General features: G+C 44.1%; 1 protein-coding gene across 10 annotated transcripts in view; it reads left to right on the forward strand.

The window, feature by feature from the left end:
* Nucleotides 1–24,366, forward strand: part of FHOD3 (formin homology 2 domain containing 3) — a 471,315-nt gene that overhangs the window by 206,954 nt on the left and 239,995 nt on the right. For all 10 annotated transcript variants that reach the window (XM_059409488.1, XM_059409491.1, XM_059409490.1 and 7 more), the window contains exons 4-5: nucleotides 5,370–5,437; nucleotides 12,369–12,474. In XM_059409488.1, coding sequence (XP_059265471.1) covers nucleotides 5,370–5,437; nucleotides 12,369–12,474 — 174 coding nt within the window. The remainder of the gene's footprint in view (nucleotides 1–5,369; nucleotides 5,438–12,368; nucleotides 12,475–24,366) is intronic.

Raw genomic sequence — 24,366 nt, forward strand, 5'->3', positions numbered from 1 at the left:
ATTTCAATGTTGCTTTCATATGTTACAGAGACCAATGCATGACATTCTTAAAAACCTTGATTGTGTAGGGGAAAAAATGGTTTCTAGTACTGTGGGAGAGGATATCTTGGTCCATAAAAGTGAAGCTTCACTGCTAACTGCTTTTACAAAGGGTTTAAATTAAGCAAACTACAACTTAACAGGTGCCATATTGGAAAGATTTCTGATCTAGCCCTCACCTAGTTCTTTTAACATACAGACTTAAAACACTTTGCCTGTTAAAGGACGTTTAAGCCAAAATATGTAATATCCTTAAATAAGACAGCTGATCTTCTGTGTTTGATAGTAAAAAGCCACAGTGACAGATGTGAATCTGTCTCTGAAGTTTGTAGTGATAATTGTTTTGCATAAAAGAATTATTTGGGAACATTATTATTTTGTTATTCAGATTTGTTGGAATAATTATTTAAATGAATGACTATAAACAGTTTTTTAAATTAAGGGCAATTGAAATAGTGCTTTTCAAATAGAAATTATAGGGGTACCTGGGTGGCTCAGTCAGTTAAGCATCTGGCTCCTGGTTTTGGTTCAGATCATGATCTCAGGGATGTGAGATTGAGCCCCAAACTGGTCTCCGTCCTGGTCATGGAGTCTGCTTAGTATACTCTCTCCCTCTCTTCTCCCCCTCATTCCCCACCACTTTCTCCAAAAAAAAAAAAAAACCCACAGCAAAATTTTAAAAAAAAATCTTTTTGTTCTAATTAAAAGAGACTTGGCAAAAAAAAAAAAAAAAGGAGGGAGAGAGTGTTTTGGCACCAATCAAAGATATTTTTGGCATTTGTACAAGGATGTTTTTCATCAAAGGTGATGTCGTAGAGGTTAAAAATATGGTGAATGCATATCAATTAAAAGATAGAGATTGTGAGACTGGATAAAAACAAGTTGCAACTCTATCAGAAACTATGCAGATACTAACCCAAAGTGATCATATTAATATTAAAAATATAGACTTTAAACAAGAAATATTGCCAGAGATGAAGAAAGACATTATATAATGATAAAAGGTTAATTCACTTAGAAGCTGTAGCAATCCTAAATGTGAGTGCCCATAACAAGAGAGAGGCAAAGTGTTCCTAAAGCAAATACTCATACAGATGCAAGAAAAAATGGAAAAATCCACTGTCATGGTTGGTAATCTCAACACTCCTTTCTCAGTGATGTACAGAAGCTCGTGAAAATATAGAACACCTGAACAACACTACCACTCAGTTTGGCCTAGTGGATATTTCTAGAATAGTCTGTTCTTTTCAAATGTATGCGAGATGTTCACCATGATAAACCATATTCTGGGCCATAAAATAAACATTAATAAATTTAAAATAATTGATATCCTATAAGATTATGTTCTCATCATAAAGAAATGAAACTAGAAATTGGTAACAGATATGTGAAAAATTCCCAAATAATTGGAAGTTAAACAGTATACTTCTAAATAAACCATAGGTCCAAAACAAACAAACAAACAAAAACCCCACCACAGGACTTACTCCCTTTTGACTGGAAAGAAATGTTCAGCATTCACTTCATTTCCAATTGAATGAAAATGAAAACACAAAATAGCAAACTGTGCAGAATGCAGCCAAAGCAGCAGTTAGGGAGATACTTATAACCTTACCTACTTAGAAAAGAAGAAAGGTTTCAGATCAATTGTTATTGAATTTCCACCTTAAGAAAGTAGGGAAAAAGAGCAAAATAGGCCAAAAGCAAGCAGAAAGAAGAAAATGATTAAGCCAGAAAGGAAAGAGGAAGAACAATGAAATCAAAAGCTGCTTCTTTGAAAAGGTCGATAAAATGGATATACCTCTAGCCAGACTAAGTGGAGAAAAGAGACAGAGAGATTACCAATAATAAGGGTAGGAAAGGAGATTGCCGTAGTCAATAAAAGGGTAATAGGGAATATGATGACAACTTTATGCCCACGCACTGAACAAATTAAATGTATAATTTGGAAAAATTCCTTAGAAGATGCAAACTATCAAAGCTCATTCAAGAAGAAAGAATCAGAATAGCTCTATAGTAATTGAAGAAACTGAATTCATAGTTTAAAACCTCCCGATACAGAGAACTCCTCCCGGCCTCCCTCTGCCCCAGGTGGCTTCACTGTAGAATTCTGCGAAACACTTAAGGAATGTGTAATATCAAGTCTACGTAGACTTGTTCTGAAAGTAGAAGAGGAGGGAATACTCCCAACTCATGAGAGTCCATATTGCTTCAACATTAAAGCCTTTAGAAGGAAACAAAACTACAGATCATGAATTTTCCTCATGAATATACATGTAAAAAATCCTCAACAAAATATTGTCATTCTCAACTAAACTTTTTTAAAAACCTGATTTTGAGTATAATACCAAGTACAGAAACCTTAACCATCTGAGCACAATTAACCATAATTTTCATTCACATGAATTGGAAGCCAGGACACATCATCAGTAACTAACTCTGTGATGTTGTAAATTCACTTAAGACCTATTTCTGCTTGTCATCTAGTGGGGCATGCACAAGAGAAGTCTACTGCAAGTCTTATTACCTTATAAAGAGGTACTTGGAATTGACACTCTCTTCAGATGTTCTTACTGGATAGGATAAATCTGCTTCTCTTTGGGGGAGCTTGTTCCCATGCTTGCATCTATTTATTCTTTTTTTTTTTTTTTTTTTTTAAAGATTTTATTTATTTATTTGACAGAGAGAAATCACAAGTAGGCAGAGAAAGATAGAGAGGAGGAAGCAGGCTCCCTGCTGAGCAGAGAGCCCGATGCGGGACTCGATCCCAGGACCCTGAGATCATGACCTGAGCCGAAGGCAGCGGCTTAACCACTGAGCCACCCAGGCGCCCGCGCATCTATTTATTCTTATTTATTAGAAATGGTTCTGGCAACAATCAAAATTTCTGTCCTCAGAATTTGAGAAGTCAGAGAGGTTTAGCTGCCAAAACTGTGGAGTGATCACCCTCGGGACCAGACACAGGGGTGATGCCGTCCACTCCACTTATTTATTACTTGTGTATGCTGAGGCTGTGCACTCACTTTAGAGGTCAGCTTGAAAGTTATCTGGGCCTCATGTCTTAGGGTCTGTGATAAACAAGATGTTTATTTTAGGGATGGCTGATTTCTCTGGAGTTTTCTCGGGTCTTGTTTTTAGGAAGGTGATGCATTCTGTCTTAATCAAAACTCTTCATAGTCAGTAAGTGATCATGGACTGCATATTATTTAGAAGCTCTTGGGATCAGACACCACCCACCCCCTAGACCCCCAAACTGACACAATCTAGCCTCTATCCCTTACTGGGTGTTTTCATAGGTTTTGCGTCTGGAGGAACCTGACCTGCCCAGTGCCTGGATGAGACCAGAGAGTCTGCAACATAGTGATGAGGGAGCTGGGGCTGCATAACCAAGGGCTTGACAGATCCTGCAGAAGATTTTGGATTTCATTCTCAGTGCAGGGGCAGCCATTGAAGGGTTTAAATGGGACCAGTGATGTCATCAGGTGGTCATTTTCTCCCAACCCTTTTGGCCTTTGGGTGGAGAGTGGATGAGAAGAGTGAAGATGTCTGTAGGGAGGCTTTTGGGGGGCAGCTATGGCCGTGCAGATCTGAGCCCCACCTACCCTACAGCCTTTTACATCAAAGGTGGGAGCCTGTTCCCTTCCAAAGTTACTGTGCCAGCGGGCATATTCTTCTCATGGCCAGACTTCTGTCAACTCTTTTTTTTTTTTTTTTTTTTTTTTTTTTTAAATTTTTTTTTTTTTTTTTGTAAGAGAGAGAGAGTGAGAGCGAGCACAGGCAGACAGAGTGGAAGGCAGAGTCAGAGGGAGAAGCAGGCTCCCTGCGGAGCAAGGAGCCCGATGTGGGACTCGATCCCAGGACACTGGGATCATGACCTGAGCCGAAGGCAGCTGCTTAACCAACTGAGCCACCCAGGCGTCCCGTGTCAACTCTTATAGACCTATGTGTTCTGTGTCCTTCCACTCAAGTCTGTGACATAAGCAGGCAGTGTGGTTCTGAGCATCGCCCACCATATGCTGAAACTGAAGCTCAGAGAGGTTGGCCTCTGGCATGATACTGCTTTTGACTGTTTTATTCTTTAACATTTTAAATAATTTGGCATCACCCTGTACTGTATCAGTGTTTGATTTAACACAAAAACTGTTTTCCTTTAAATCTGCTGTTGCATGTTCTTATTTTATAAACAGGGGATCTGAGTCTTAGAAAAATAAACGACTTTGTTCAAGGTTATGTAGCAAGTAGGGAGTGACACCAGGAGACCTAGGCTTTCTGACTGCTTAGTCTTTGCGTTTATTAAGTCTACTCTTCACTACTGGCTGCCTAGAACAGTTCCTGGCAGGTGCTCAGGAAATACATGTTGGATGATTTTTTTTATTGGGTCAGTCTGGTACCTGCTGTTGGGAACCTAACCTGACCCCTGAGTCACCTAGATCAGGGCCAAGTTTGAGTCGTGTGAAGCTGAGCAGAGTCCATGCTCCCAGGCATTCTACATACACTGGAATAACTGGTTTCTCACTTCCTCCTGACCTCAGCACTTTGGAGCTCTACTCCATTGGCTAACTAGTAATTTTAGCAAGTTCATTTGTCTCCATCCCACGTTGTGACCTCTGGAGGATAGGTCCTAGGTCAAGGTCACCTCCTTATTCCTTAGGCCTGGCCTAACTGGTACATGTTAAATGTGACTAACAGAACACTGGGGGTTGTAGGAGTTGGCCTGAATCTTGAGCCAGAGAAGACCAATACGGGATTCCTCCATCTGCCTTGCTCAGGGCCAGACCCATCTTGAAACATGAGTGAAAGCCCAGGTAGACCCAGAGCTAAAGCTATTTACAGAGCCATCGCCAAGGAATCCAGTCCTGAAAACCACTACACTGTCCTTAGGTCTTTTAAGGTGACGGTTAGATCCTGGGGAAAAGGAGGTGCCTCAAAGCTGAGCCCAGCTGTAGAAAGCATGGTGGGGCAGGGGCTGTGAGGCAAGAAAGGAGGGAGGTGGAGGGGTGCATTCCATCTTGGCTGGGTTAATTTTCTGGATATAGTTGGCCATTAAGTGCAATGGTCGACAAGCATCTGGATATGGAAGTCTGGAGAGAGGGAGGGTGGGGCTGAGGGTGCACGTGGGGCCTTGTCCTCCACAACTCTCTCGCCCCCTCTTCCGGCCACCTGCAGCAGCCCAGGCTATTCTCTGCACTGGCGGATGTGAGGGCTCTATCTTCCATGGCTTCTGTCTACTCACCTCCCCAGTGGAAAGTCTGTTCATTGTTCACATCCTGTGTTTTTACCGTTCATTGAGTCAGTTTAATTAATTCTATATGTTATGTTTTTTATTCCAGAGAAACTGTACAACTCCAGTGGGCGAGATTTAAGAAGGGCCCTTTTCTCCCTGAAGCAGATATTTCAGGTAAAAAAGAAGAAAAGCATGCTCTTAGGTCCTGTTTGTGCATTGCTTATGGAATTGGATACAGACATGTTTCTACCTCTTACTGATTACAGAAAGAAACGTTTCCTTGGATTAAAATGTCAGTGAGGTCAAAATATCACAGTGAGAGTATCTTTACCATATCAAATATTTCAAACATTAGGAAGTAATGACAACTTGATCAAATCATGTTTTTCCATATTGACCTCTGACTTCTACAAAGAAAAACCTACTACGGATATAATTGAGGTCTTGTTTTCTCCCTCATTCCAAGCATTGTTTTCCTGCCCCAGGTCCCCCCTCTCTGCTGATGGTCACATGCATGCGTGTTTCTGTGCTGGTGGTGAAGATTCTCCAACAGTGTCCGTGTTCTTTTCTGCTAACTTCACATATGACATGCTGCATGTGTCGTACTCCAGCTTGTTTAATAATGTGGGCCAGGCGTAGGCATGATGGGCTGGTGTGGCTCTGGGTGTTCTTGGGTATGAATACAGCGCAAGTAGCCCTGTGCATTCTTCTGTTGGCAGGCAGTTTGCTTTATCCTCAGTGTTGGCTGTGTTACAAACCATGCTGCTCAGGACATGTCCCTTGTGCATATGTGTATGTCCCACTTTCAGGGTTTGTTTTTTCCTTTGCTCCTAAGCCTCTCCTCTTTCCCTGCCCTGAGGAAGTCAGGAGCCTAGGATGGGAGTACAGACAAGGTCCAAGCTGCTCACTTATGAGAGGCTGCAGAGGAGAGAGAGAGCGAGTGAGCCAGGGGAGGAGAAAGAGGCTGCTGCCCTGGCAGAGTCAGGATGGCACTCGCAAGAGCTGGTGTCTCTATGGGCTCATTGCTCCTTCTGTGATGGTTTTGGACCCTAGGGAATATAGGGTCCAATTCCCTTCAGCTCCTGTCTTAGCCACATTCTTAAAAAATTTTCATCATCAGTAATAGTTGTGTCAGAGAAGCAGTGCTCCTTGTGGATGTCTTCCTGAGAAGGGATTGGCAAAAAGACAGATCAACCATCCATTCCATCTGCACATTTTCATGCCGCTGGTCCTTAAACTTGTTCAACCACGCCCACACCTTCTCCCTGAGCAGAGTCCCTTTTCAGGGTCGGCATTTCTGGACACGATTCCTCTCAGCTCTCCTGACGGTTACGGTTGGGAACCTACCGTGTCATCGCCCCCTCATGCTGCACATCTCTGAGATACTTGGGGTTGGGGTCTGCCTTCAGGCTGTTAGTTCTGGAAAAATTGCAAACAGCTGTCCTGGGGCACTGCCAGCTTTTGGTTCTCTATCTCAGTCTGTTCTTTAATTTCCTACCAGAGACGTTTGAGGAAATTATTCTCCTGATGGTTCCATGCAGCATTCTGGATAACATCTGGAATTCTCAGTATAACCTGGAAGCCCTGTGGATGTGGCCTTTGCTGCCCACTTCTTTGACCTTGGCTGCATCCTAAATTCTACTCACGGTTGCCTTCTAGGGGCACGCCATACTCTTCTGCACCTTTGCCCTTGGACCCATTGATTCTATGCCAGAATATGTTGCCACCCCACGTCCATTCTCTTTGTCTCTCAGGTTATCTCCTGCTGTCCCGTCCTGTTAGGGTACCTCTCCCTAAGTGACTCCTCTCGGTCCCTTCAAATACCTCTGATGTTCCCTATATCTGGTATAGACCTTAAAATACTACAGGGCATCCATCTGAGTCTAGCTATATACAAGCTCCCTGGATTTCATCACCAGGTCTTTGGGGTGAATAGACTAGGTGAATTGGATAGTCCTCTAGAAGATGCCTATGTCTTCAGTCTTTAGCAATTTCCATCTGTATATCTCTCTGTTCCTTAGCTGAACAAAATAAAACTTGTTTACCCTTGATTACACCCTTCTTTTTAACTCAGATCCCCCGCTACACTTGGGCTGGACTCATTGTGCCATCAGAGGGCCATGCTCCTGCCACTCCTCACCCTGACCCAGAGTTCCTCAACCTGCCTGCTGTTGCTGTTGAGCTTTGACTTCTTTCATACCTGTGCTCACCTCATTGAGTGTCCCGCTGGTGGCTGAACTGAACAGAGAAGAGTTCGTTATTCCCAGTGGCTTTAAAACACTGATCTGTGTATGTTGAGTAAATCTGCTCTAAGAACAAAAAGAAACCACACACACAATCAGCTGTTCATAATGATCTTGTTGCTGCTGATGTTGTATTGCTATTCTGAGTTCTAGCTTTGTGTGTTCTAGCTTTGTCATTCTTAGAGGTCTTCAGGGTTAGGATTCTTGGTATGTGGGAGAAAGAAGACAGAATGGTAGAAGAAGGGTACCTGGGTGGCTCAGTAGGTTAAGCATCTGCCTTCAGCTCAGATCATGATCCCAGGGTCCTGGGATCAAGCCCTACATCGGGATCCCTGCTTAGTGGGGAGCCTGCTTCTCCCTCTCCCTCTGCTGCTGCTCCCCCTGCTTCTGCTCCCTCTGTGTCTCTTATTAACAAATAAGTAAATAAAAATCTTTAAAAAAAAAGAAAGGTAGAAGTGGTTAAGTTAAAAACTCTATATTCCTGAATTTATTTATTTACTTTTTAAAAGATTTTATTTGAAACAGAATGAGTGAAACCATATGGTATATGTCTTGTCCTGATTGACCTTATTTCACTTAGAACTGTATCCTCTAGGTTCATCCATGTTGCCACAAATGGCAAGATCTCATTCTTTCTTATGACTAATATTCCACTGTGTGTGTGCACACAGTGCATCTTTTTTACTCATTCATCAGTGGAAGGACAATGGGTTGCTTCCATATCTTGGCTATTTTAAATAATGCTTCAGTAAACATAGGAGTGTATATATCTTTTTGAATTAGTGTTTTCATTTTCTTTTAGTTCATACCCCATAGTGGAATTACTGGATCATATGGTAATTCTATTTTTAATTTTTTTGAGGAAACTTCATTTTCTCCACATCCTTACAAGCCCTTGTTATTTTTTTTGAGTTGTACATTTTTGAGTTTAGCAAGTCGGACATGCAAGGTGTTAACTCATTATAATTTTAATTTGCATTTCCCTGATGATGAGTGATGTTGAGCATCTTTTCATGTGTCTGTTGGTCTCTTGGCCATCTGGATGTCTCCTTTGGAAAAACGTCTTTTTAGGTCCTCTGCTCTGAATTGGATTATTTGTTTTTTGTGTGTGTTGAGTTGTATAAGTTCTTTATATATTTTGGATGTTAACCCCTCATCGGATATGTCATTTGCAAATATCTCCTCCATTTAGTAGGTTGCCTTTTTGCTTTGTTGATGGTTTCCTTCACCGTGAAAAACTTTTATGTTGATGTAGCTTCAGTAGTTTAATTTTGCTTCTGTTTCCCTTGCCTTAGGAGATGTCTAGAGAAATATTTCTAGGGCTGGTGTCAAAAAAATTATTGCCTATGTTTTCTTCTAGGAGTTTTATAATTGCACCAAAACAGTAAATTCTTTATGTGAACTTTAGGATAATCAAACAGTAATTGAGGGAGGAAGTATTATTTGTAATAATCTTCTAGCTTATAAGTAAGGGAGAATAACAGAATTAAAGTATCACAATTTCGCAATCCTCAGTGAACGGATCAAGGCATTGAGCATAAGGCCTGCTTACATGGTGGAAATGAGATACAATCATCTGTGGTTCCTCATGGGAATTTACATTATCACTGATGATGTGGTTAAGCCAACAAAATCAACTCTAGATCTCATCATGTCTCCATATGCAGCACACCGATTTATAAATGATCTAAGAAGCGCATGTTAATCTACACCACATTGGTGCAGTCAACAAAATCCAGACTGTAGGCTAGAGAGGACAAATAACCTAGTTTCTTTAACATATAAATTTCAAGGGGAAAAAAGGGCGAATTAAAAGACCTTTAAATCCACATGTGTGTCTTATTTGGATCATGGTACAAAATGTAAAAAAACAAAGACACAAACACATAAAAACACAAAATGGTATTTATGAAACAGAATTTGGGTCACTGATTAGACATTTAATAATAAAGTATTAGTCTTTTTTATTGTGAGTACATAATTTTAAAATGAGTTTCTGCATCTTGGGGATGCATATTGGAATATTTATGGATTAAATGATGTGATGTCTGGGATCCACTTCAAATTAACATGGCAGCAGACAGACAAATTGGTATGGGGTGATAGAAGAAACAGGATTGGTATGAATTGATTGATTGGCACCTGGGGTTCACTAAATTGTTCTGTCTTCTTTTGTATATGGTTAAAGTGTTCCATGGTGAGAAAACTTAAAAATAAAACAAAATAGACATGTTCGGGGTCTTTGTTGCATTTTCCTTCACCAAGTTTGTTCTGTAGTGTTAACTCTGAATTCTCAGGGATGTTGTTTCTACCATTGATTCATCAAACAGATATTTCTGAGCAGCCAGCATTATGTAGGCAAGAAAGAACATCCTTGCTACCCACGGTGTATAATCTGTTTGGAAGACCACACACGTGGGCACAGAACAGCTCAAACCATCATTGGGTATTGAATGGATTATGCAGACTTCAAGCTCTCTGGGGCTTGGATCGCCTTCTCCCACGCCCACAGTCTGCATTTCCATCATCTCCTGTTTTCTACATGCAGGGGTTCTTTCTGGACCTTAGAGTATAAGCGTGTAAAATACAAAGTCCCTGGTCTTTTGCATTGAGTTGAATGTTCCTTGACTAACAGACATTTAAAAAAATATATATATAACAGTTTAAAGTATGGCTAGTGTAGAAAATTCTGAAATGCAGGGATCATCTCTTATCAGTGGTGTTAACCTTTTGACTTCATGCTAATTGGAAACCAGTGTTTTAAAAATCATTTATTAATGCCTAAGTATTTCAGAATACATGTTCAAAATCTCAGGCATTGACAATTTGAAGGGCATTTTCCACAATTTATTATCCATGAATGTCTATTACTTATTGCCTTATCTACATATGTACATAAATTGTAGTTAAGGTTCTGAATTTTTATAAACACTGTCTCCCCTGTTTGTGTTTGTTCCAAGGACCTTTGCCAGGCAGCCAACTCTGCTGTATTAATATTAGTGATTAGCTTGAGCGATTTCTTGAGAGCTTGTTCTCACTTTTTCACCATGAAGTCATGTGTGAATCTAGTTTTAGTTAAAGTAATAAACATTTGTTACATGCTTGGAAAAACTTTCTGACTAGACATGAGCTCATCTAAATGTTCACTTTTCACATATGCTGATGGAAAAGGATATGGATGGAGGGAGAATTATTTTTATTTCCTTTATACATACGAGTGTAAAGTAATTTTCCAAAAACTCATGATATTGTCCCATTTTCCTTGCTTCCAAAACCATGATTATCTTGAAGTCTGAGTTAACACAGCTGCCTTTCATTACCTTGAGGGCACAGGCTTTGCTCCCCACCTCCCCCCAGTGCCCTCTGAACGTTGAGAGTGTTTTCTGGGTTCAAAGGGGGCCTTTGCCTGGCCTGCCCACATTTAGGTCAAGTCCTCCATCCATATAATTGGAAAATGCCATAAAATCAGAATGAGGGGCTGATTTCACAGAGGGACAGGAAAATTATGCCCGTTTCTCTAAATTATCTTTTTCTTTTTTGGAGATAAACCATGGTTGCTGGCCATTCTTATAATAAAAACCATTCATTATTCCATTAAGCTTTCTACTATTTACATCACTGAGGTTTTTTTAAAAAATTAATTTTTGCTCTGTTGTTATGATTGAAGATGAATGTTCCAGTCTTAGGCTAGCTGCATTTGAGACCAGGCAGAGTCCAACTGAGGAAATCTCCTGAAGTAGTAGTGGAAAAATCCCTCTCTGAGAGCTCTCTAGGACTTGGTACTATAGAAAATGATGGGGCTGGCTGGACATAGGTGATCTCGGCCAATGTTTTGAGTCTTTATCTATAAAGAGAAGGTGGGCTTATGTCAGTGGTCCTTAAACTGGCTGCCCTAATTTCCTGGGGAATTTAGTAACAGAGCTGGGGCCCCAGCCCTAAAAACTCTGATGAAATCCATCTGCGCAGGGTCCTGCTTTCTCCTCCTTTTTAAAGTTCCCCAGGTAATCCTAGTGTGAAGGAGTCAGGGGTGAGGACCATCTGAGCACCCCCGAGTCACTGGGAGGATGCAGTAAGCATACATTGCTGAGCCTCACTGTAGAGATTTCTAGATAGGCAGTTGGGGCATTTGCATTTCTAACAAGTGCCCAGGTGATGCTCATGCCGCCTGTGGGTCTGGGCACTGCTCTTTGAGAACCACCAACTTAGATGGTCCCTAAGTTTCCTTCCATGCCTCGCCTTCTGGGAACTGAGTCTGCTGGCCTGTCAGAATGGCCCCTTTGTGGGGACACATGGCTGCCCCCGGCGCACGACTGGTCATGCACTCTGCTTCCCAGCTTGTCCTGCGAGCATTCTTGGAGGTTGAGGTGTCCGCTTCCTCCCTTATATACCATTTTCAAGACCCTTGTATCCGCTGACCTTAAGGACTGCCTTTTGGAACACGCGAGTGGCTTTGAATCCTCCCCTTGATGGTCTGTGCTGCGATCGGACATTTCCTGTTGCTGGAACCCAGTGAGCTTCATGTGGCCCATCCCTGGGGACCTGTCAGGCAGCAGGGCCTGGTGATTGTTGAAGAATGAAAAACAGAGCGCTATAAATATTCCTGACAGGGGATTCATTTGCTGGATCTTTATTAGATCGTCCAGAAGGCAATCATTGGTCTTTGGCAACCAACAATGTGGAGACTGGTTGTAAAATTCCTCTGGCAATAGCTCTAGATGCCTCATTTGAATAGAGCAGAACAATCTTCAGAGGTCAGTCTGGCTTCAAAGGCCTGTCCGTAGTTTTAACAACCTGGACGGAGGAGGGATGAGGACAGTATTTGAAGTTTGTTTTTTTATTTTTCCTCCCTCCTTTCCTGCTAGGATGACAAGGATTTGGTGCATGAATTTGTGGTGGCTGAAGGTCTGACGTGTTTGATCAAGGTGGGAGCTGAGGCGGACCAGAACTATCAGAACTACATCCTGAGGGGTAAGTTATGACATCCCTGTGGCAAGGGAGGCCTGGCAGTGCCTCCGGGAACTTGGATACCGAGAGCTTTTATTTCGTTTTTCTCTTAACTTGTTTAACTTTTCTTTTTTTTATTATTATGTTCAGTTAGCCAACATAGAGTACACCACTAGATTTTGATGTAGTGTTCAACAATTCATTAGTTGCGTATAACATCCAGTGCACATCACAGCATGTGTGATAAAGACTTTCTGTAGCAAAAAATAACACTCACATCAGGTTTTAGCACTTCCTAAGAACTCATTAGTGACTGAGCTAACTTGACTGGTTTTTACCTTACATCTCTTCCTAGTTACTAGGAAGAGAAAAAAAAAAAGCTACTTCCCATTAAGTTCTTGACAATCTCTTTCATTTGGTAAGGAAAAGACCACACTAAGTGGGCCTGCATTTTAGCAGGAAGTCACCCAAAACCAAAGAGGCCAATTTATTTCCTGGGAAAAAGTTTTTTTTTCCAACTTGGATTGTTAACTGGGAGCGTTTGTCAGAAGCTCACATTCCTCACTGGGTCCTCATGTTTCTGACTTGGTAGGTTTGGGGTGGGTCCAGGACCTGCACTTTAAAGAATGATTCTGAAAGCTATTGGTATAACTTTGCTTGCTTCCTTCCTTCCTTCCTTCTGTATAAAGTGAGGCACGTGTCGAGTCTGAAGCACTGAGCATTGTTCCAGTTCATAAAATTAATGCTCTCTGGTTACAGTATTTTTGTCAACCTTCATATAAATAATTTTATTTGATCCCATAAAAATGTGGTAAGGGAGAGCAGGAATTATTAGTGCTAGCTAAGAAATCAGTGATATCAAGGTTTGAGCTGCAAAAAGACATGTAATATCCTTCAGTCTTATCTCCATTTTGCAACAGAAGGATTTGAGACTCAAAGCCGTGGAGCCGTTGTCAAATAATGTCCGTTTCTCTAGGACATGGTCAAGCAGGGGCAGTGTCCAGGCCTGTCCCACATGTCTCATCTCGGTTTTGTTCCCTCATCTCCGTGTATACCTGCAACCCCTCAGCTCCCATCTTCCACGTTCACAGGATGGGGGGAAAGAGTGCTTTTCCTTTTCCCTTGGGTGAAGGACAAGTATGTTAATTATGATTTACTTTCAAACGTCCATAGCTGGACTTGAATGAGACAGGCAGAGTGAAAACGTCTCGAGCTCCTGGTCTCTGGCTACCCAGCACAGCCAACCGAGGCCTCCCCTCAGAGACCCTGGCCCTGGGGAGCCACAGCAGCAGAGGGCAAGAGAGAAAATGCAGGGTTCATGAAGAAAAATAAAAAATAGGACATATTTTTCAGTCAGTGCTGTTTCTGTTCTTGATAAATGCCAAGTGTGTGCATGAGAGTTCCTCAGCTTCCCGGTTCTGCTCCACGGCGTTCGAGAAGCTAGGGCGTCGCCTCCTTTTGCCCCCCTCCCTTCCATCTTTTCCTGGGCATGTGGTAGATGCTCATTATGAGTTGTCAGCATAAGGATGGATTGGATGGGTTCTATCCGTACTGTAGTTAAAACACGGAAGCTTCTATGGGCTGTGTAGACAGATGAACCCTACACTTGGTCCCGATGTTGCCTCCTTTTGCAGCTGCCTTTGTGTCTGAAGAGATTATCCTCTTTGGCTTTCCTTTCACAAAGGTCCAACTCCTAGAACAGGGAAAGGCACAGGGATAAGGGTGAGGGATACTCCTCCAGTTTACTGTCCACCTAGCTTATGGATGTTTATAAGTCGAACCACCTGGAAGGGAAGAAACCGAAAATTACCTGATTTTGAATAGTGGGTTCACATGGTATGGATTTGTTGTTGTTGTTCTGTTTAAAGCAAATACACACACCTCTCTATTGAATTAATATTATAACCATCTACGTGTTTATCTTTCTTCTTCTGACCCTTATCTAGGAGCATGTATAGGTATGTCATTACACTGTAACACCAGGGTAAACCTCAACGTTGGTCTGCAGCCAAGCCTCGGTTGAGGGGAATGGCTCTGCTGGTTGACATCAGCCCTTATGAGGACGGTCCCTTTTTATTTTTTAAAGATTTATTTATGAAAGGGGGTGGGCACAGAGGAAGGGCAGAGGGAAAGGGGGAGAGAGAATCTCAAGAGTATCCCCCACAGAGTGTGGACCCCAATGCCGGGCTCGATCCCAGGACCCCAAGATCGTGACCTCAACTGAAATCAAGAGCCAGCTGCTCAACAACTGAGCCACCCAGGCACCCCAGGAAGGCCACATTTTTGTCAGAAGCCCCTTGTCCACAAGGAACTCTCTAAAAAGGGCTCTCTTTGCTAAGTGGAGGCAGCAGAAGGGAAAGGCGTGACTCGAGGCCTGACGAATCCGGTTACCAGAACCTGCCACATAGCTGCAGTTAGGAGGAAAGAACTCAACCCCACCAAGAAAGCTGTTTCTAGTGAGCAGCCCTGTGGTGGCCCATTAGGAGAGAGGCAGGGCCTCCCTGCCACCGAGGGGATTGTGCCGGGGCAGAGGAGCTCAGTGGCTGTACAGGGCCCCCAATGGTGAACTGTGCGAACTGTGCTTCCTGGTCAGGAAAGATGGAAAGGTGCGGAATCCTTCAGCGAGGCTCTCTACCTCAGTGCTTCTCGTTAAAGTGGCAATGGTTTGTCTCCTTATTTTATTTTATATTTTGTTTTATTTTATTTTTAAATTTTTGGCAGTGGTTCATTAATTGGCAGTTAGCAGTCAGGAAGGTGCCCACATCTGCTACCGAGCTTTTGAGACTCCGAACACTCAAGTCCAACCAGGGGAGAGTCCTGTCGACCATGTGCTGTTTCTCTGTGTAGAAAACACCACTGACGGAAGACCCTCACTGCAGACACCCCTTCCTTACGCAGGAGAGGGCTCTGCGTTTTCACTGCCGCCGCCAGGGCCTTGCCTTCTGAGCTGTCTTTTCCAGTCGTGTTTGTTGACTGAAGGCTGGAGGCTTCACGGGCGTTCCCTGGAGAATGAGCAAGGGCTCGTTCCCATTTAGGTGACTCCAGGATGTTCGGTTTCCCACAGAGTGGAGGTGCCTTTGCGTGCCTTTCCCATGTCCACTAAATCTCAGAAGCCTCCCGGTGAGCAGGGCCCCGTGCGCAAACCTCAGCCCACTGTGACATATCTGACTAGAGCCCATGCCAGGAAGGTACCTTCTGAGGAATGCAAATGACAGATTTCTCAGGGTGCCTTTTGTGTTTTTATATAAGGAAACTATCATTTTTCCAAGCCCACATGTTGAGTCACCCCTTTCTGACTTTGAAGAACTTCCCCTGTAGGCTTTTTAAGGTTGTGATCAGCCATCAGTAGCCACCAGACATTTGACATCAAGGACAACCTTTGAATTGCCTCCTTGTCCAACCACACTTCAACCATATTACCTTGGGTGAGGTATGGTGAGGCCAGCTGTGGATCTGGAGAGAAACTGCAGAGTTTGATAGTTTTATAACTCACAGTTCCTGGGGAGAACACAGTGTGCCCCACAGAGGCCACTCAAGAGAAGCGTGGGGGTCAGTCCCAAGGCAGAGGGAGAAGGCAGGCATCTTTGTTTTGGTTTCCATGGGGGGAGCGGGTGAGATGGGGTAAGACTCAGGACGAGCTGGTGTGAATAATTGCTGTGGGCCCTGGGGCAGTTAGGTTGGAAATACCATGGCATAGTGTGTGAGAGCCCGCCAAGGCAGGTGGCTGGGTGTACACTTGACCTGCTGGAGAAGAGCAGGCCGACCTCTGCCCCTTGCCTCAGAACTGCATCAACAGGTGGGCGTTTGGAAAACAGTATTGCAACCCGTAAAGTGGGCTGTTTGGTAACTGCTATGGAGGATAGTGTGCCCTTCGTGAAATTACCTTAGGAGCTCTGCTCCATGAGACCACATGTGAGTCCCCCAGATCCAAAGGAAACAAGAGCACTTGGAGAACCCAGGGCTTTCCACATCTGCTTTTAGAACTCGATTAATTTATCTTTCTTTTTGTGCTCAGCCGTCTGTCAGCCTTTTTTTTTTTTTTTTAAAGGCCCAGGAATTTGTTGCTTTTAGTAGAGGATGTATCTGCTGAGAGGTAAAGATAGGTTTTGAGTTATGGTGTTAGTCAAGAGCTCTCCAAAAATGTGAGCCGGCTGCTGGGAAGAGGTCTAAATGCACAACATGCAGAAATAATATTTATCTGACTTATTATTCTTGGATGGTTCTAGCGAATGATCTAAAGTTTTTCGTGATAGCCCGTATTTAATAGAAGTCTCCTGTGGAATTTTGTACCTCCCAATTATTCTTATTAAAGTAGGACCTAGAATGGTATATTCCTGGGAACTTTGTGCACCCATGCTGGGCCCCATCGGGCCCTGGGGATGGGACAGTGAAACCAGTGGGCCCTGGCGAGGCTCCCTGGGGGGTGCTGCACATGGGCCACTTCTCCTGTTTTGTTTCCTACAACTTACATATTTAGAGAGCGTATGTAGGTAATCTGCTTCGGGGAGGAGAAAGAGAGGAGTAGACTCTGTGAGACCAGCTGCCTTTTCTGGCTGTACTTCAAGGGAACCTGCTTCTTAAGGGCTAATTTTACACGGAGAAATTTGATTTGATCATTTCATGTAAAGCAAAGTCCCTGTTAATCATAAAACACCTCCATCACTATTACCGGCTGGATAAGGTCTGAAACTACTGTAGCTCAGCCTTTTCATTTTATTTGTCCCTATAATGCATCTTAAAAAATGGTTTAATGCCTGTCAACATTTAAAAATTGGAACATTTGACCTAAAAAAAATAAAAAGTCCAGATTTCAGATTTCTTTGGGAAAAACCGGAACCAGAGAATTTCAGTGCTTTGCTAAATATCACTTAACTGTATTCCACTCTGGGGAAAGAAAAATGCCTTCCATGTTAGGGGATCTCTTAATGAGGTTCAAGACTCCTGGCCAGGAGGTTTTTGTCGGCTTCGGCAGCACCAGGAATAGACATGTTATAGACGGCGCGGAAGGAGATTCGTGGTCTTAGGAGGTGGTTGTACAAAATGATCAAATGGTGTTTGAACCCAAATCCTTCATCCTGGAAAAACTTAGAAGTTTGTGTTTTGGCATTTCAAAACAAGGGAGGAGGGTAGAGGTTTTGGCTCAGACTGCAGACAGGGAGTGTAGGGAGGGGCCCAAACTGGTCCCAGGGTGGTGGGGTTGGGAGCAGGAGTGGGGAGCTGCTCACTTCCTGAACTGGGCTCAGGTCCTGGGCCAGTGTGTTTTCTACTGAACAGCCTGGCTTGACTGTCTATCCCCATACACACTGGTCCTGCGGTGCCCCTGACCTGTCCTGGCAGCACCTTCCTCTCCTGAGATGAGCGCATAAGAGTGCTCAGTCAGGACTTAAGGCAGCCATGTGGCCGGGCTTTGATGGGGATGGCACAGGGGCACAAGTGTCTGGGTGGGGGTCTGTCACCAGCGCCTGGGGGTTGAAGCCAGTGTCCGTGATAGAGCTTTTCCTCACTTGATGTCCCTCCTCGTGCTAAGTCCGTGTGACAGGGACTGTTCTAGCAGGGAATCATGTTGGCTGGCATGCACTGGCAGCCCACGAGGCCATACTGAACTGGCAGGTTTTGGGGTTTTTTTTTTTCCCAGTAGAGTATGTCAAAAATTTTTTAAATAGAAGGGACATTAAAAATTGGGGGATTTGGACATAAAATTATGGATTTCTGGCTTCTTTTTGAAAAACCGTATGCTCAAGCCCACACAGGGTCCTCACTGCTGTGTGACCATCCTTAGCTAGAGTTAGAAGCAGCTGTTGCCTTGACATGGGGCCCACGGGCTCTGTATACCTCTGTCTCCACCTCCTCGTTTTGTGTTGCTCCTGGGTTATTTCACCTATGTCATTGCCTCTGTGCCCTGTAGGCATGGAAGTTTGAAATATCTGACAGATGAGATCACAGTTGGTGAAACTAGGAGTCCGGTGAGGGAAATTGGAAGAGTCTAATTCTTTCACAGCTGGGCATAAGTTGTGATGTTGTCATTACTTTGTGAACTTGGCTCTCAAGTCTGACATGAGTTAAGTGTTTTCATTCTACCCCACCCCAGCATTTCTCACTAGGTGCAGAGCTCAGCAGTGGCCTCTGCCTTCTCCCCCACCAAAGGCTTTACACGAGTATTATCTAGGGAGAGAGATCGTGTCACCACACAGATAGTGGCATGGTCCAGTCTGAATGGCCAAGCTGGATAAATGGAGACTGAGGGTAGGTAGAGCTGCTTACTGAGGCCAGTAGATGATGACCCTGTTGGATACTTGCTGCCTTGGTTGCTCTCGTAATGTGACAGAAGCAAGACTTGATCTCCCTCCCAAATCATGTGCCCTGGGATCCACTGCTGAAAGTCCTTATTGCCCACTAATCAAAGGAGGGGTCCAGGTGTGTGCCAGAGATGAGAATGCAGTGTCAAGGCTAGCAGATTGGAGGCAATCTCAGATGGACATGTCTGAAAAGAAAATGGAGTAAAACCAAATGATGTACATATTTTTCTTAAAAAAATGGCCTTTTATAATATTTTATTGTGCAGTTTGCGAACACATCTTTGTATAGAAAGCAAACAGCATATAAAGGGAAAAAAAAGATAAAAATCACCCATAGTCCTATTAAAGATAAAAGCCATTTCCTACCTACACATGTTCATGCCTACTTCACACATGCCTTTTATAAAAATGAATTGTCCTTTGAGTGTGCTGTCCAGCTGTGTCAAGCCTGGGAGTGGCTTGGTGGCATCTCCCAGACCTTGGTACAATTACTTAACTGCTTTCTACGGCTGCTTCCAAGGAGCTAATATCTACTTTATTTGGAGTGTTGTGAAGGTTCAAGGGCTCATAGAAAGGCCTGGGGTTGTAGCTATGACAGTTATTATCAATAACAATCAGTGATATCAGTGCAGTAACAACCTGTTGTGGGCTAAATTGTATACTTCCCCCAAATTCCTATGCAGAAGTCCTAATTTCCAGGATCTCAGAATATGGCTGTATCTGAAGATGGGGCCTTTATTTTTTTTTTAAGATTTTATTTATTTATTTGACAGAGAGAGATTACAAGTAGGCAGAGAGGCAGGCAGAGAGAGAGGAGGAAGCAGGCTCCCTGCTGAGCAGAGAGCCCGATGCGGGACTCGATCCCAGGACACTGAGATCATGACCTGAGCCGAAGGCAGCGGCTTAACCCACTGAGCCACCCAGGCGCCCTATTTTTTTTTTTTTTTAAGATTTTATTTATTTATTCCTGAGAGAGGGAGAGAGAGAGGCAGACAGGCAGAGGCAGAGCGAAAAGCAGTCTCCCCAAGGAGCAGGGAGCCCGATGTGGAACTTGATCCCAGGACCCTGGGATCATGACCTGAGCAGAAGGCAAATGCTTAGCCATCTGAGCCATCCAGGTGCCCAAAGATGGGGCTTTAAAGAGGTCCGTTTCTGTGCTTACACCCCTAGTCTGTGGTACTTGTTGCAGCAGCCTGAGAAGACTTATACGCACACAACCCTCTGGGGGTTCCTTGTCTATTACATAGGGTGAAAGTTCGGAGGACAGGGTTGTTTTGTTAGAAGGTATGTACATTTGTATCTTGTTTGGGATTGAATCATTGTCCTGAGAAGGGATAAGGGAATTGACAGTCCCACCTGTGTTCCTTTCTGTTCATTTGCTCCAGGCCTCAGGTGATCCTTTTCTCTAAACTTTGACACTCTTGGTGGTTAGGGCACCCTTATTACTACCAATGAATTATAACACTCCTTTAAAAAGAAAGTGGTTTGTAATTCTGGTTGTCACTATGTTAAATCCATCAATTATTTTGGGAAGAATTAACATGTTTATTGGAAACTTCAAAACTGGGGCACCTGGGTGGCTCAGTCATTAAGCATCTGCCTTCGGCTCAGTTCATGATCTGGGATCCTAGGATAGAGCCCCGCATTAGGTTCCCTGCTCAGCGGGAAGCCTGCTTCTCCCTCTCCCACTCCCCCTGCTTGTGTTCCCTCTCTCACTGTGTGTCCCTCTGTCACATGAATAAATTAAATCTTTAAAAAAAATGAAAATTCAAAATTATTGCTTACATGCACTTCTGTGTCCCAGGACAAATCCTTTTCAAGAATCTAACTTCTGTATGTGTTCGTCTGACTCTTGTGTGAGATGTCTAGTTCCTTTGCTTTGGCTACAGAATTTTCGGTATATTTGTCCTTGGTGTTTCTGTATTTATTCTTGTTGGTTTCCTTTTTTAAGTTGGGCCTGACATTTACCACATGATGGAGTGAGAGGATTCTCTCCATGCTTTTCCTTATTTGCTTGTTCTGTAAATTGGGTTTTGGGAAATTAAAAAAAAAAAAAACAAAAACTGGGTTTTGGAGTGTCATCTCCCGAGAAGGGTCTTTCACACTCCACCCCTGCCCTTGGTATGTTTTGTTTGAAACAGGGAACATTCTGGGGCCCTTGGTTCCTCGTTTGAAGCAACTTCTTGGTGAAGACGGTGAGGGAGACTCCACTCCAGTCCCGCCATGTTTCCGTGTGTGAATCTCTTCTTAGATGGGTAGACGGCCTGGTGGAGACTCGGTCTGTAGGTTGTGGCCCCCACCAGCCAGCTGGGGTAGCTGGGCCACTTGTAGCTGGAGGACATGGTCTTATGTTTCATTTTTTTCCCCATGTTGAAATCTTTGCTTTGGTGTCTAATGATCTCTGGGCCCTGGCTGTATCTGACCTCAGCCTGACCTTTCTGCTCACCGGCCTGGCCTGCTGCTGGTGTGTGGCCTCCAGGTGGGACCAGCCACACTGCTGAGGAATTCAGTCAGGGGCAAGAAGACTGTAGCCCATCCTGCTTGGGGAGGAAGGCTGAGTTCCTCTTGTGGTCACTGTGTATGGGGACAGACATGCCACCCCAGAGGGCTTTGAGTGTCCCAGCTGTGGCCCCTCTTGTCGCCCTGCACCCCTTTCTAAAAAACCAAGAGAATAGCTAAGAGCTACACTTTGGTCCTTCCTCTTCTGGCCATTTTGGGCAATGGTGCCAAAAATAGGCTCACAGTGGGGCAGCTCACATCTCTCTCTTGTCCTGCCCAGATCATGGGGTACCGTGGGTTTGCTCAGCTTTTGTCCATCACCTTCTACACCATGGCATTTCCCAAAAGAGGGCATTGAATGCCAGGTCCAGCCTTCCCCTGGAACCTGTGGCAGCCTCTGGTGTATGTGGCTGGACCCCGGCTTGTGGCTGGCTCTGCCTCCTCTCAGGGCTTGTGGGAACTCTTCTCCACTAACGCTTCTCACTGGTTCTCTGCGTAGATTGGTAGGAGGGTGGTTTGGAGGCTGCTTGCTGTGGTGTCATTTTTTCTGGAAGTGCTGCTATTGTATCCTGCTTGCTTGTGGCATGTGCTCTGGCGTGGCCTCAGTATCTCGGTGCTGTGGACAGGAACACAGAGGGTCAGGAGGAGGAGCTCTTGCCCGAGGAAGCAAGGAAAGGCCAGAGCTGGGTCCTGAACTTTTTTGGGACAAAGTGCTCTTTGTTTTCCCTCTGAGTGCTCAGGTGAGAGAGGAAGGGACTGGGAGAGATCCCCGTTGAGGCAGGTGACAGGCGGGACCCTGAGCCCCTCACCACATCTGGCAGCCAGTAGCATATCTGCCTTTAGTTTCTAACTCTACGTGGACACTTGGGCTTTAACAGGATTTAGATTTTTCCCTCTAACCCCTCTTCCAAGCTGCTTTCTCCCCCTGTTCTTAGAGAATGTTTGTCTCCTGGTCATTTTCCTTTTTGGGGTTTAGGATTAATAAGGCTTTTCTTCGAAGCTTTAATTTTCCTAAAGTAAAAATCAGTTATTAATACTGTTCAGTGTAGCAAGCATTAAGTAGTAATAGAAACACTGTGTAGAGCAGTCTTTATAAAGCAGTAGACAGCCAGGTCTGCCTGGGAAACACTGTTTCCAACCCGGAGCATCATGAGGCCAAATCAGGTGAAATTGCTGATACTTGACCATTTTTTGCTTATAGAAATGGTAGACTTGAATAGTTTTCCATAATATTTGTATCATCATTTAATCTTGACTACTTCCCAGACGGATTAGATGCTTTGTTAAAACATGCCTTGTACTCTAGATAGAATTACAGCCCTCCAGAAATTCAGGCCAGTTTGCAGACCAAATAAAACACAACCCAAAAAAACCCCTTGAAATGTTGTGTTGTCATGTCTCTGAGAAACTTCAATCTAAACCCTATCAGTCAGAGTCTCAGCCAAGGAGATCGTTCCAGAATGTCCCTCTCCTCCAGAAACCTCCATCTTCTCCAGTTTATCCGAGATGAGATAGAAGAAGAAAAAGCAGAGTTAATCAGCCATTCCCATGTGTGGAGTTTTCCATGACCAAATCTCTCTGCTGTGTGTTTATGAGGAATTTTTCTGCTCTTATTCTTATGGAAGATGGGCCTTCTCACCCCGCCCTTCTCTCCTTGCTCAGAAGACTTCCCGAGGGACTGCGGGCTAGGGCTACCTTCAGTCATAATAGTTATTTCCTTGGCTGTAAATTTATCTTACATATGATCTTCTTTTTTAGGACTTCTTACAAATGCAGGCTTTTAATAGTACAGAATGTCTTCAGCAAATTTTAAACCTAGCCCCAAACATGGATTAAAATTATCTTCTTGCCTGGAGTTTACTGAGGAAACGTCACTCACTGTGTTCATCGACTGTTGCATTTTGGAGTTTTGGGAGCTCTTGGGAGACTGGCCAGCCTCCCAACAGGATGCGCTCTTCTTCCTGGCACTGTGGCTTCCCCGGCCATCCTTACACACAAGGTCCCCAGCCCAGATCACTCTGCAGGGCCTCAGACCTGCAGAGCCAGCCATGTCCTGGGTATCCCAAGTGCATCTTGTCCAAACCCAGCCCATCTTTGGTCTGCATCCCCACGGTCCATTCATCGTGTGGTGAAAGCAGTCAGTCCTCCATAACATTCAGGACCCTTGTCCCCCAGAGCCCTGGTCTCTTCCTCACTCTCTGTAATCCTCTGTCCCCTAATCTGGACTTCTCTGCCTCTTACTCCCTTTCACGAGCCTTCCTTTTTTTCATTCCCAGTTCAGACCTTCATTTTTCTCCTTCCTGATCTGCTCTGCCAGCCTACTGACTAGTCTCTCTGCTTTCCCTCCTGCCTCTCTTTGGTCCTTCTGGAACATTCTTTTGTTACCTGGGGTGACCGTCTGCAGTGCTGGCCTGGGCTCCTCAGTCCTTGGTGTAGATCCTTCAAGGGCTCCTCTCATCCTCAGGATGAAGCCCTCGCTCTTCCATGTGGGTGGCCCCCACCCTGGGCCTGCTGAGTCTGTCTGTCCAGTCCATATCAGTGCTCTCGTGCTCTCTCCTGAACATCTGCCTGGGAGGCCCTTTCACACCTGCTTCCCACTTTATCCCTTGCTTCCTGCTCCTACTCAGGATGGGGCTTACATACAATATTCTGCAGGCCACCTTCCCTTGCCCCTGAGATTTTGGTCCTGACACTTACCTCACTGATAATATTTGTTGAGCATGTGCTATGGGCCAGAGACCCTAGGCTAAGTCTGTGCATGATACTTGGCTGCCTATGTGTCCATTTCCATTCTTGATGCCAGGCATATTTTAGGAATTTAGCAAAAATTGGCTGAAGGAGAGGATTCATGAATGATAGAATGTCTGCGGGGAAAAGAACTCATGCTTCCAAGGAAGCTGCTGGTTTGTGCTAAAGGTTTGAGAAAGCGCTGTTCTGCTAATCTTGAAGCTTTAGCCCAACAAATCTCCTGTTTGTGAAGCACAATGATTTGTTTTATGGTAATTAAAAAGAATGGGCAAGTTACTGAATTTTCCTTCTGATAATTTTGTTGGTTCAGGAGGTCAAGGTGGTATATATTTTGATTTTTAAAGACGCCAGGATTTCTGCAGATAAAATATAT

Source organism: Mustela nigripes, chromosome 8 (genome assembly GCF_022355385.1).
Source record: "Mustela nigripes isolate SB6536 chromosome 8, MUSNIG.SB6536, whole genome shotgun sequence".
In the NCBI taxonomy this organism is placed as follows: Eukaryota; Metazoa; Chordata; class Mammalia; order Carnivora; family Mustelidae; genus Mustela; species Mustela nigripes.